At 29.8% G+C, this 12,975-nt stretch overlaps 1 protein-coding gene across 1 annotated transcript; it reads left to right on the top strand.

Annotated features, from left to right (window-relative positions):
• Positions 1-1,724: 1,724 nt before the first annotated feature.
• LOC110629590 (U-box domain-containing protein 27) lies at positions 1,725-3,440 on the top strand. Its single transcript, XM_021776624.2, has one exon. The coding sequence runs from the start codon at positions 1,897-1,899 to the stop codon at positions 3,151-3,153; it is 1,257 nt and encodes a 418-aa protein (XP_021632316.1). The 5' UTR covers positions 1,725-1,896; the 3' UTR covers positions 3,154-3,440.
• Positions 3,441-12,975: the final 9,535 nt, after the last annotated feature.

Raw genomic sequence — 12,975 nt, 5'->3', positions numbered from 1 at the left:
ATACATTTGTCCAATAAAAGTATAACACATAATTTAAAATTAAAAAAAATATTTAAAATATAATAAAATGAGACCTATATATTAATATGAAATGCTCATTTTTTATTAATTAAATATATAAATCAATTTATATATGTGAGTATAGTAGAATTTTTTTAGATAACTAAGTATATGAACATTGCTTATTGGAAAGTAAAATATTAAAAAATAAAATTTAAACAAGTTTAAAAGTTAAAGTTAAAAAATCAACCTAACTTTATAAAAAAAATCGAGTTTAAATAATACATTTTATTTTTTTGTAATAGTATAATTGTGGGTTATAGAGTAAAAATGAATTGAGAAATCATGGGTTAATATGAAACACAAATAATAAAATATATTAAATTAAATTAATGAGCCAATTTATGATACAATATAATTATTAACGTATCATAAATAAATTAATATAATTTTAATATGAAATGAATGAATTCAATTTTAACCTTTTACTTTTCATATAGTTGGCTATGTTAGAGCTACACTGTGGCAGACGTATGCCATAATTTCACCTAATACCATTGCCACCTTTAAATGAGCGTAAACAAATTGAAGTGGGATAACTAGCTAGGCAGCTACCTCTTTTTCCCATAAATACACTACTACTAATAATAACAATCATTATTATTAATATTAGTATTAGTGTTATTATAAATGGGTAGCGTGACGCTTTCGGTGGTGATGAAATTGCAATCATATAGCCGTGGGATTATTATATTATATGATGAGATTTCTCCTCGTCCCCGGATCCCGATCTTCTCCTCTTCCACACTTGCGTCTTCATGTCCATCTCCTCATCTCCTCCAATGGAGGATGGCTTGGACTGGATGAATTTTTTTTTTTCCAATATTTTTACTCTTGTAAATGTTTATTTTTTTTCTTTTACATAGGGGTGGGGAGTCGAATTTTAAACCCTTTAAATCTATTAAAATACACTTTTTACCAGACTAAATTTCGAAATACGTAAATGTTCATTTCACATTGAGACAATAATAGAATGTATATTATACTTTATACAATTATTTGAAAGTATTTAAATAAAATAACCTTTTACTTGTTACGCTTTCATCATGACATTCATTAATTGTTAACTGTTATAATACTGTAATTCAAAAAAAAAAAAAAAAAAAACTGAGTATCAAATGTCTTTTTTTTCGGCTAACTACTGATTATTGACTTATTGTTAAAAAAAATAAAAGATTAAAATTATATTTAAAAAAAAAAAAAAAGCTAGGCAGGAATTAATAAAACTACAAAAATGCCCCTTTCCACACAATCATTTGCGTCTCTTTCTCTTGCTTCTTTGTCTACTCAACGTACAAACGCTGCAATCCGACGGACCAACCTAACCCTCTGTGGTCCCACTCCCAAATCCTTCATTTGCTCGTTGGGACCCACTAACCCCACGTTGGTTTTTTTTCATCACCAACCCCACGTTTCCCTCCTCATCATACGCATTTATTTATCTGCACTCCTCCATCCGTGCACTCTCTCCCCCATCTCATCGCTCCATCATCCCAATCACACTTTTTCTCATGATCCGACGGTTCTACATTAATGAGATACCATCCACATGCTACACGCGCAACGACAAAGAAAAAAGATTCCCCCCAACTAAAGAAACAACCCTTCCTTTGACCAAAGACCAAAATCCAACCCGAATATCATTAATAACATTAAAATCCTTGCAAGAAAGTAAATGGTGACGTCACCATACCTTTGACTCTTTCTCTCTCCCCTTTAAACTCACCCAACCTTCCTGTTGCTCCACCTCCTCCACCTTCTTGCTTCTCTTTCTCTCTTTCACTATCTTCTTTCTCTTACTTTCTCAACTGATTTTCTCTCTTACCAAACAAAACAATGGTGAGGGATGATTTGTACATAACTGTACCTAGCTTTTTCCGCTGCCCGATATCGCTGGACGTGATGAAATCCCCCGTTAGTCTGTGCACCGGAGTCACCTACGACCGCACTAGCATACAACGGTGGCTCGACAACGGCAATAACACTTGCCCTGCAACCATGCAGGTACTTCAGAGCAAGGAGTTGGTTCCCAACCGCACCCTGCAACGCCTCATCCGGATCTGGTCCGACTCTGTGCAGAACCACTGTAGCCACCGAGTCGACTCAGCAACTAACTCAGTTCCCTCACAGGATGAAATCAAGTGCATAGTTAAAGACATTGAAACGAAAAAAGAACCAGATCACTGTTGTTTCGATGCTTTATCGAAAATTCTGTGTTTCGCCGAAGAATCGCTAGAGAATCGGGAATTTTTAGCAAAAATGGCCGGATTCGTGCCAATGCTTGTTGATTTACTTGCCGATAATAAAAGCATTGACTTCATCGAGCAAGTAATTAGCGTTTTAGATTTGATCGTAATCACAATTGAAGATTATAAGCAGTTAATGACATTGCCATTGAAGAACAAGCATGTCGATTTCTTGTCCTCTATCCTTCTCGTTTTTCAACGAGGAAGAAGAGTACACTCCAGAATTGGATCGGTGAGAATTCTAGAATTAATCGCCATGGATGCTGAATCGAATTTGTCGATCGCCGAAAAGGATGAATTATTATCCGAATTGGTAAAATCAATAGGTCCAGAAAACGATCCGACATTGATCGACGCGAGCTTGTCATGTTTAATCGCGATTTCAAAGGCAAAACGCGTCAAAGTAAAGCTAGTTCATCTGAAAACAATTCCAGAATTAAAAAACATACTAACGGCAGAGCCAAACACAGGAATCTCAAACTTAATCACCAAAAAGGCATTGAAGCTGCTCGAAACGGTGTCGTCCTGCAAAGAGGGGAGAGTAGAGATGTGCAATGATACGGCGTGCATAGAAGCTGTGGTTCAGAAGGTGTTCAAAGTATCAGCTGAGGCGACGGAGCACGCGGTGACGATATTGTGGAGCATGTGTTATTTATTTAGGGACGGGAAAGCGAGAGAGGCGGTGACAAATAGCAACGGGCTGACAAAAATATTATTGCTTATGCAGAGTAATTGCTCGCCGGCGGTGAGGCAGATGGCAGGGGATTTATTGAAGATATTCAGGGTGAATTCAAAGTCATGCCTTTCCAGTTATGATACAAAGACTACCCATATTATGCCGTTTTGATTCAAAGCATCATGTTGATGGGATATATGCAAATTCTAACCTTTTTCTTTTTCTCTCTTTTTGGTGCAAGAAATTTTGAGAGGTAGAGAAGGAGAGTGTAGAGAAACCATAATATTGTAAATCCAAAAGGATTTTTCTTTTTTTTTATATATATATATTTGGTTAGTGAATATAAAAGAGAGAATCAAATTCGTTTGATTTTGAATAGGAAAAATAACTTCTTTTTCTTTGTTTATTCTGTAAACAAAAAAAAGTTCAAGGTAATAACCAATACGAAATTGTATTTTTAATTTTACGAAACTTTGTCTTGTTGCATGAATTATTAATTTTTTCAAATTCGTCTATATTTCATGTCCTGTGTTTTTTTTATTTTTTTTTCCACTAAAACTCAAATTCGCTTTCATAGTTTAATTACAATGGAACAGAAGCAATGGTACACAAGAGACCCAGTTCTACCAGATGAAGTAATGAAATTGAATTTCAAATAATCACATCAAAAAGCACAACTCAACTCTTTAGTTTTGCCCTTTCTTTAGTTTGGAAGTCAAAAGAAAAGATTGCCGAGGGTTCATCGAATTCTTCTTGGGATTCCATTTTGTTGCTTTTCACTAGTCAACTTATGAACACACTGATTTATATATTTCATAACATAGTAAATCAAAATATTACAAAAAATTAAAATAAGTTGAGAACAATTAAAAAAATTGTGCCTGAATAAGTATTAACACATTGTGGCGGAAGAATATTATACTTATATGATTGAAATTCATATGTTTCCATAAATAAATATGATTTTTGAAATAAAAAATGATAAAAAAAATTAATGCAATTAACCATAAAAATATATAGAAATCGTTTAGCTATATTATTTTTTAGTTTCACTTTAATACATTTATTATTAAATGAAGTTTATGAGTATCATTTTAATATTTTAAATATATATATATATAAAAAAGATAGCAATCATAAAGAGATAAGAAGTGAAAAATGAGCAACTAGGGTTACGTGCTATTCCTAAGGAAAGAGTATATATTAATATGTTAAGCAAACCCATGAGCTGGCATTGAATACTCAAAGCAAGAGGAAGAAAACAAACAATATTAAAACTTTGACTACAAAACGGACTTTTTCTTCTTTGATTAATTGCAGAAGAAGCAAATACACATATAAAGAAAATGCTTAGAGCAAGACACAGGGGACAAAGTGCCGCAATTGCTGAAATGGGTTTGCTTTTATTTTTATTTTTATTTTTAAGGGCTCACACATCTATCTCTCCTTTTTCTTTCAATTAAAATTTGTTTGATTACAGAAAGGAGTGATAGGGATTGGAGCCACAATCCCAAAAGAAATCTCTTTAGAACAGAGATACACAAGGGTTTGACCACTACAATCTTTCTACGGAAGTGGAAACATTGGCCCCTCATGCAATCCCCTCTTGTAAAGCTCAATCTAAGATTCATATTAGAAATAATTCAACGTATCTTCTTTACTGATTTTAAAAATTATTAAAATTTGAATTCGAGACTTTCAATTTTAAAAGTAATTCTAGAATCATTGAGTTATTATTTAGTTATTATATTTTAATAAAAATTAAGGGTATTTGATTGAAAAAAAATTAAATATATACTTCATTTTGTATTTTAATTTAAATATTTTAAATTTTAAATAAATTAACTAAATATTTATATTTTAATAGAATTTTATTAATTTTTAAAAATTAAAATATGAAATTTCAAGTGGTATGTCATATATAATATTTTATTATTTTTTAAATATAAACTAATGTTAACTCATATTTAATTATAATTAATTAACATATTTAATTATAAAAAAATAATAATTTAACGATTAAATACGAAGTCTCTACTTTTCATAGTAAATAAATTTTATTTTAAAGATTCAATAACAGATTATTCTTGGCTATTTTATAAATGCTACTATTTTAAATTAAATAATATATAGAGTATAAAATTATTATAATTATTACTACAAAATAAAATTAATTACTGTTAGAAGAGTAGATTATATATTTAATAATTACATTATTTATTTTTAATTTTAATTTTAAAATTAATTAATATTACGATCAAAGGTAAATATTAAATTAATTAATTAATATAAAATTTAAATATTTAAATTAAAATATAAAATAACATAAATATTAAAATTAATTATTTAATGATTACTTCAATTATTTAAGATGATTAAAATGCTTATCTTAATTAATAACTATAGTTTTAAAACATAATTTAATTTTTATAATTTTTCACCATTTAATAAAATTAAATAATTAATATTTTGAAATGATATCAAGTAAGAAATGTATTTTTGAATAAAAGGCCGATTTGATTAGTTCACTAAATCAGGTAAATTAAATAATATTTTTTTAAACAAAGGGAAATACCCAATGCTTGGTTTCTTGTTGCAGTGGGCTTTTTGTGTCCTGAAAAGGGCAAGTGATTGGTTGCAATATGCACATACAAAGTTGGGAACGATAGTTGTCTAAGCACTTGAGTGAGCTCCTCTACTTTTTCTTTTTTATTACTTTTTTTTATATTAAAACATCTCATAAAATATTTTTAATATATAATAAAATTTAATCTATTTAAAATAGATATAATTAAAATATTAATAAAAATATTATATTTTCTAATATATATGAAAAAGTAAAATAGATGACATGAAAAAAAATATATTATTATTATTATTATTATTATTCTCATTCTCTTTCCAAGCATTATAGGTTGGTGGGTGGGTTTTAAATGTGTATTAGATTAATGAAATGGTGTGGAGGGTTGCAAATTGTTGGTAGTTGTTTAGTGGATGTGTCATTATTCTTCATGTTGGGTCAAAATATACATCTCTTATGGCTTTTTCTATTTGATTGACGATGAGAGAGCTTCTATTATTCTTTAATGTTGTATTGGATGATATCTTTTCCAAAAACTTAAAAGAGCTAATGGGTATTGGATTTTCTAAGTGGGACCTTACATCATCAACTCCATTAATAATATTTATACTAGAAAAACTAAAACAATTTTTGAGATCAATAAAATTGGTTTCAATGGGAAGAAAGCACAGGTAAACTTCGCAGAAAAAGGAATCTCCATCCTAGTTTTGCTCCTCTATTCTTGTTCTTTTTAGCAATGTCTCTTTTAACTACAATAAATATAAAAATTAGGATTTAGTTCAGTAATTTATATTTTTATGCAGAAAAATATGATTATTCAGTCAGGCGACTGCTATGACAACCATTTGGTCAGTAAAACGACCACTTGAAATAAGGCCGACTATTTGTTTAGCAAGACAACCACTTGGCCAATCCAGTGACGACCAGTTGGTCAGACAAGATGACAAGACGATCATCCCAAAAGAAGGATATGACCTGGTCCAGACAATTAGACAAGACGGCCTAAGTCGAGGTGCAAACCTAGACACCTTGACGATCTGGCGATTTAGTGGACGATCTAATGACGACCAGTTGGTGGGACGACCTAACAAGCAAATGGAATTGGTGGGACTACCTGATAATCAAGTGGTCGAATCAACGATCAAGTAGTCGGTGGGACAACCTGATAAGCAAATGGTGAAACCAATGACCAAGTAGTCAGAGGGACGACTTGATAAGTAAATGGTCGGACCAACAACTAAGCAATTAGTGGGACGACTTGTTAAGCAAATGGTCGGAACAACGACCAAATGGTCGTACCACTTTATGGACAGTACATAGCCTGATGACCGGTGTAACAACCTGATTAAATGGCACCGTATTATTTTACACATATTATTCTTGTAAAAGATAAAGCGTTAGTTTAGCTTAGATTCTTTAAAGAATTTGTTCTTCTGGATTCTTCTAGTTCGTGCTGTATATATGGGTTAAACCTATAGATAAGTATAAATAGGTCTTCTTGTACATGTTAGTGTATTTGCCCTAAACCATTATCTTGGACCTTTTTGTATGTCATTTTGGTTATTAATAAAAGCAGTTTTATTATGATTATTATTTATTTGCATGTTATATAATAATGATTAATATCTCGGGTTACTTATTATTATGTTGATAATAATAAAATATAACTAGTATGATTATTGATTGATAATGATGAGATGATTATGTATATGTTGATATAATTTAATAATCATAGATACTTGTTAGAGAACAAAGTATTGAATGGACCTGCATTGAGATCACTACATGGGTTATTGTCATAAGTGAATTTCAAAGTAGTTATGTCTTAATCCTTTGATATGAGATTGTCATAGTTTCCAACATAAGGACTGTTATGTTTTGACATAACCAAATATTGTCTTTAATTGGACAATCATAAAGGTTATGATTGAGCATAATAGAAATTATGTAGAGGATATTGAATAATCAAGATAGAATTTGTCCTTCTCTGTGAGAGAGATATCTTTTGGACCCCTCGATAAGTGAAACTGAGAAATGCATGGCCGTGCTCAAATGAATTGATAGTGTGATCACTATCATTTGATTTTATCAGTCTACTTAGAGATCGAGAAATCATAAGTTTGAACATTATAAGTTTGACATTGACCATGATTTATGTTCAAACTAGATATCGTGTGACAAAGGGATTAATACATATTTTATTTATTAGATTTTATCGGACTACCGATTCTCATATTAGTTGGGTAGTCATAATGTCTTGTTAGAGGCCGCTTATGATTTTTGGGTGTTGTGGGACTGGGTCTATTGCCAATTAATGTGAGTCTATTGGATCATACACAAAAGAACATTGTTGATGTGCTATATCATATTAATGGTCTAAAATCCCATTAGTATGATTAATAATAAGAAAGATGTTATTATTATTAATATTAATTATTATTATAAGATAATAATATTTAAAAAAGATCTGCAGTCTATCTGTAACTATTATAGATAAAAGATTTTTCGGTTTTCCTTATCAAAACAAACTATCACGTAAGATATTTGAGTATCTACGAGATTGTGATAGTTAGTTATGAACACAACTTTTTTACGAAAAGAAATGTGAGATCTCCCAATCCATAAACAACTTGAAGTTTCACCTAATCTTGAACTAGAAAAAGGGTTTCAGCCACTCATGGCTGAAACAAACATAAAAATAAAGAAAGAAAACAAGAAGAAGATGGAGAGGGGCTGGATGGTGTGGCGCGCAGCTGCTGGTCTCAATTCCGATGATGGGAAGATCCTTGTTTGCTGGTTTGCTGTCCTTTTATAGCTGAATATGTGCAGCCCTTAATTTCTTGATTTGTTGGAGTTCTTTTCCTATTTGGGGTTGGATTCTTGAAAGGCAATTGTATCTTCTTGAGATTTGGCTTCCTAGATATGTGAGATTGAGTGCTGAGGTGTCTTGAAGATTTGCTGAGCTGTCTTCACGTGTTTGGGGAGGAAAAGACTTCTTGAAGTTTTAAAATTTGAATTTCTCGCTATTCTGCTGTCTGCTGTCGCAGACTCTGTTTGCGGGTCTGTTTGCCCAGTTTGCTTGGGCAAACAAGCTGGTCAAACAGCAAGTCTGTGCTTTCCTCATTCCTCTCCCATTTCAGCTGCAACTCGGTTTGGGTAAACAACTTGGACAAATCAAACTTGTTTTCTTTTACTCTCTTTTGGTCAGTTTTAAGGCCATTTTTACCAAATTACCCTTTTATACCATTTTCTGTAAAATAAGATCAAAACCACAAAATTAGATAGAAAATGTGTAAATTAACATAAATATCAACATAAAAAATGGGTCTAAATTTGGCTTGATCAAACATATCATTATATAGACAATATTACATGTCTTGATGTACCTGAAAGGATGCCTCTCCAAAAGGCTCTTCTTCCCAGCAAATTCAAATCTTCAAACTTAAAGCCTTTTGTGACACGGACTTTACAACTTGCACCATGTCTAGAAAATCACTAATCCCGTTTTATATTTTTTTAGACTTGTTTCTCATTCCCTGGAAGACCAAAAAAACAAAGCATAATCAGTCGCTCTTCTACTGAAGCATATTATAAAAGTATGGCTTCCACTTCTTGCGCGCTACAATGGATCATATATATATTTATTGATTTACAAATTATTCTTTTCTTACCAAATTTGCTCTATTAAGACAAAAAAGCTGCCCAACATATAACAACAAATCCAATATTTCATAAGCTCACAAAATACTAGGATACTGACTATCATATTATATAAGATCAGCTCAAGGCTAGCTTTATTCGAACCATCCATGTCTCCTCCCACCTTTACCTTGCTAATATCTTGACCAAGGCTTTCAATGCTCCTCTCTTTACATCCCTTCTCTTTAAAATGGGACTGTTCGTTGAAGATTTTATGGTCGTTGAAAATTTTATTTATGAGATTTTTTTACTGTTGTTGAAACAGTCCGGTTCAAACTGGCCCAAATAACTTTTAGACCCACTTTCCACTTAATCCAAAATGGTTCACTCAAGTTATTTAGTAGTTTTGTGCTAGCTATTATATCACTACAAAAATTTGTCGGAACAGTAACAGATATTAGTAATGGATTTAAATCCGTTATAAATTTGTAATGGATTAGTAATGGATTTTGTATTCCGTTACTAATTTTTATTATTTGTTAATCCGTTACTAAATCTGTTGCTTAATAAAATTATTTACAAATTTAATAATTGATTTTGAAATCCGTTACTAAATTAGCTAAAAATTAGTAACGGATCTCAATCCGTTACTAAATTTGTTACTAAATCGGTTACTAAATAAATAAATTAAATGAATAAAATAATAACGAATTTAATAACAGAATGCAATCTATTATATAATTAGTAACAGATTTAGTAACGGATTTAATCCGTTATTGTTTTTTTAACAAAAAAATGACTTTTTATTTTTTAAAATCTCATATTTTCTTTTTAAGTTAGTAACAGATATAATCTATTATTAAATCCGTTACTGATTCGAAAATTAGTAACGGATTCTATAATCCGTTAATAAATTTTAGAGAATAAAATACCACGCTATTATTTTAAAATCCCACCTTTTTTATTTATAATTTAGTAATGAAAAAAGTCTGTTACTGAATCCGTTACTAATTTAAAAATTAGTAACGGATTAAGAAATCCATTACTAAAATTTAAAGAATAATGTCGTCTTTTTATTTTAATTCGCCCTCATTTTTTTTAAAATTTAATAATAGATTCAATCCGTTACTAAATCTATTATTAATTCATGTATTTATACACTCACCCATTTTATCTCCGTTCATTTCATTCACTTTCTTTCTTCTCTTCTCTCCTCATTCCTTTATTTTTCCCTTATCTTATTTTCTTCTCTTATCTCCCTTCATTTCATTCATTTTCTTTCTTCTCTTCTCTCCTCATTCATTCATTTTTCCCTTATCTTATTTTCTTCTCTCAATGATCGACTCCATTTTCTTCCATTTTTTTTCATTTCCTTCAATTTTCACTTCAATTTTCTTTCATTATTAATTTTCCTTTTATCTTTTGATTTTTATTTCACTTTCTTTTATTTTCTCTTCCACTTTCTATCATTTTTCCTTCCTTTTTCTTTCATTATTCATTCATTTACTTTCTTTTCTCCCATGTATATATACTCTAACTTTTCTCTTTCATTCTTTTATATATCTTCATTTTCTCTTTATTTTTCTTCATTTTTTCTTCATCTTTCTCTCATTTTCTTTTCTTTTTTTTTTTCTCTTTTTTCTTCTTTTTTTCTCATTTTCTTTAATTTTCCTCTTTTTCCTTATTTTCTCTCCATTTTTATCATTATTTTCTTCTATTTTCTTTTTTTTTCTTATTTTCTCTTTTGTATCTCATTTTTTTTTCCATTCTCTCACATTTTTTTATTTTTTAGATTTTTCTTATGTAATTTTATAAGAATTTTCTTATAAAATTAATAAAATTTAAAATATTAAAGTTAATATTTAATGTAAAATACAATGAAAAAAATTAATAGTTTACCATAATTAAATTATTATTTAATGTAAAATATAATAAAATAAATTAATAATTTAATATAATAATATAAATATTTTTTAAAAGTAATTTAATGTAAAATATAATGAAATAAATTAATAATTTAATATAATAATTTAAATATTTTTTAAAAATTAACAACAGATTTAATAACGTTATATTTAATATATTTTTTATTTTATCAAATTAGTAATGAATTTCTATTTAATTTATATATATATAAATTAGTAACGGATTTTGAATCCGTTACTAAATTCCATTATAAATCTGTTACTTAATCCGTTACAAAATTAATAATAAATTGCTAATCGGTTACTATTGCATTAACAACGATATTCATAGTAACGGATATAAATCCGTTACTAAACAAATTAGTAACGAATTTTCTTGTAGTGTATATAATTCGGAATTGTTGTATTCCGTCGATGTGAGATAATTTCCCAAGTTAGCGGGTGAACTCCGTCGATGTAGGACGATTTCCCAAGCTAGCAAGTGAACATCACACTCTCCTCTACTAAATTTGCGACATCTTCATCGCAACTAAATCAGATACAATTGCTAACCACGACCGGATCTTTAGGTATTGTGGTTCGTTAGTATTTCGGGCGGTTAAACCTCGTCTCACACGGGTAGCTCTTTCCTGACAGGTCTACTAGTTCCGTACAATTTGTCTGACTCAAGGTGGCTGATACCGATTGAAACAGTCCGGCCCAAATTGACCTAAATAACTTTTAGACCCACTTTCCACTTAATTCAAAATGATTAACCCAAGTTAGTTATTTAGTAGTTTCGTGCTAGCTATTATATACAATTCGAAATTGTCATATTCCGCAATTCGAAATTGTCTATTCCGCAATTCGAAATTGCTGTATTCCGCCGATGTGGAATGATTTTCTAAGCTAGCAGATGAACATCACAGTTACATGTTTGATATTTAAATTTAATATTAAATTTGACCGTTGTGATTTTATTATATTATCTTAAAATTTTTATAATCGCTTGCAAAGTTCATTTTTTTTAATAAATAGCTTCCATTTTTATAAAATAAAAATTCTATTTTTTTTTATTCTCTCTTTTCTATATTTTATGCTAAATTATAAATTAGAGATAAATTTTTGTTGTCCTAATTTTAAAAATTAAATCTCGTAAAAACCTCCTTAGCCTCTAACCATCTCTATCTTGCGGAAGGATTGGGGGGCTGCAAAATTATTAAAACAGAACATAAAGATAAGACAAATATCAAAATAAATAACACAATGCATTGATGGGAAGCCAAAATGGGATACACTATTTAAGTAAAATAGTGCGTAATACTTCCAGTGTTTCTCCTCTCCTTCCTTCTCTTAGCTCAATCAGCTAGGTGCAATTCTTTCCCGTTAATGAAAAATAGTGTAACTTGTAGAATTGTTGTAACAAATTTTCTGTAATTTGTTTTGGAGAATTCATCTTAGTTGTTGTAGTCTAGAATCTTCCCTAAACGTGTATACGTGCAAAAATCTTTCAAATATAAAATTAGATTTTTTTTTTTTGCCTATATTTCCTTATTTTGTTCAGGCCATATCCCATTTGCCCTTGTGTGCATCCACCACACAAACTGTACATATGTGGAATGTTGCCATTGCATAGAGTGAAGGATGGCTTGATAAAAGGATCTAGAAACTAATAATGAAGAGCAGTAATAACTAATATGGAGATTGTTTCATTTTACTCCTGTTGTAAGTTTAATTATTTCGTTTATTTTGTAGTTAATATTTTAAAATAAATTATTATTTAATATTAAGGATCGATATTTAAAAAAAAAAACAATAAGGATCAATATTGTTATTCAATAAGTTTCTCTTTATTCATGTGTTTAGAAC

This window comes from Manihot esculenta, chromosome 13 (genome assembly GCF_001659605.2).
Source record: "Manihot esculenta cultivar AM560-2 chromosome 13, M.esculenta_v8, whole genome shotgun sequence".
Taxonomy (NCBI): domain Eukaryota; kingdom Viridiplantae; phylum Streptophyta; class Magnoliopsida; order Malpighiales; family Euphorbiaceae; genus Manihot; species Manihot esculenta.
Note: the sequence above shows the minus strand (reverse complement) of the source record. Positions and strands in the feature narration are given on the sequence as shown.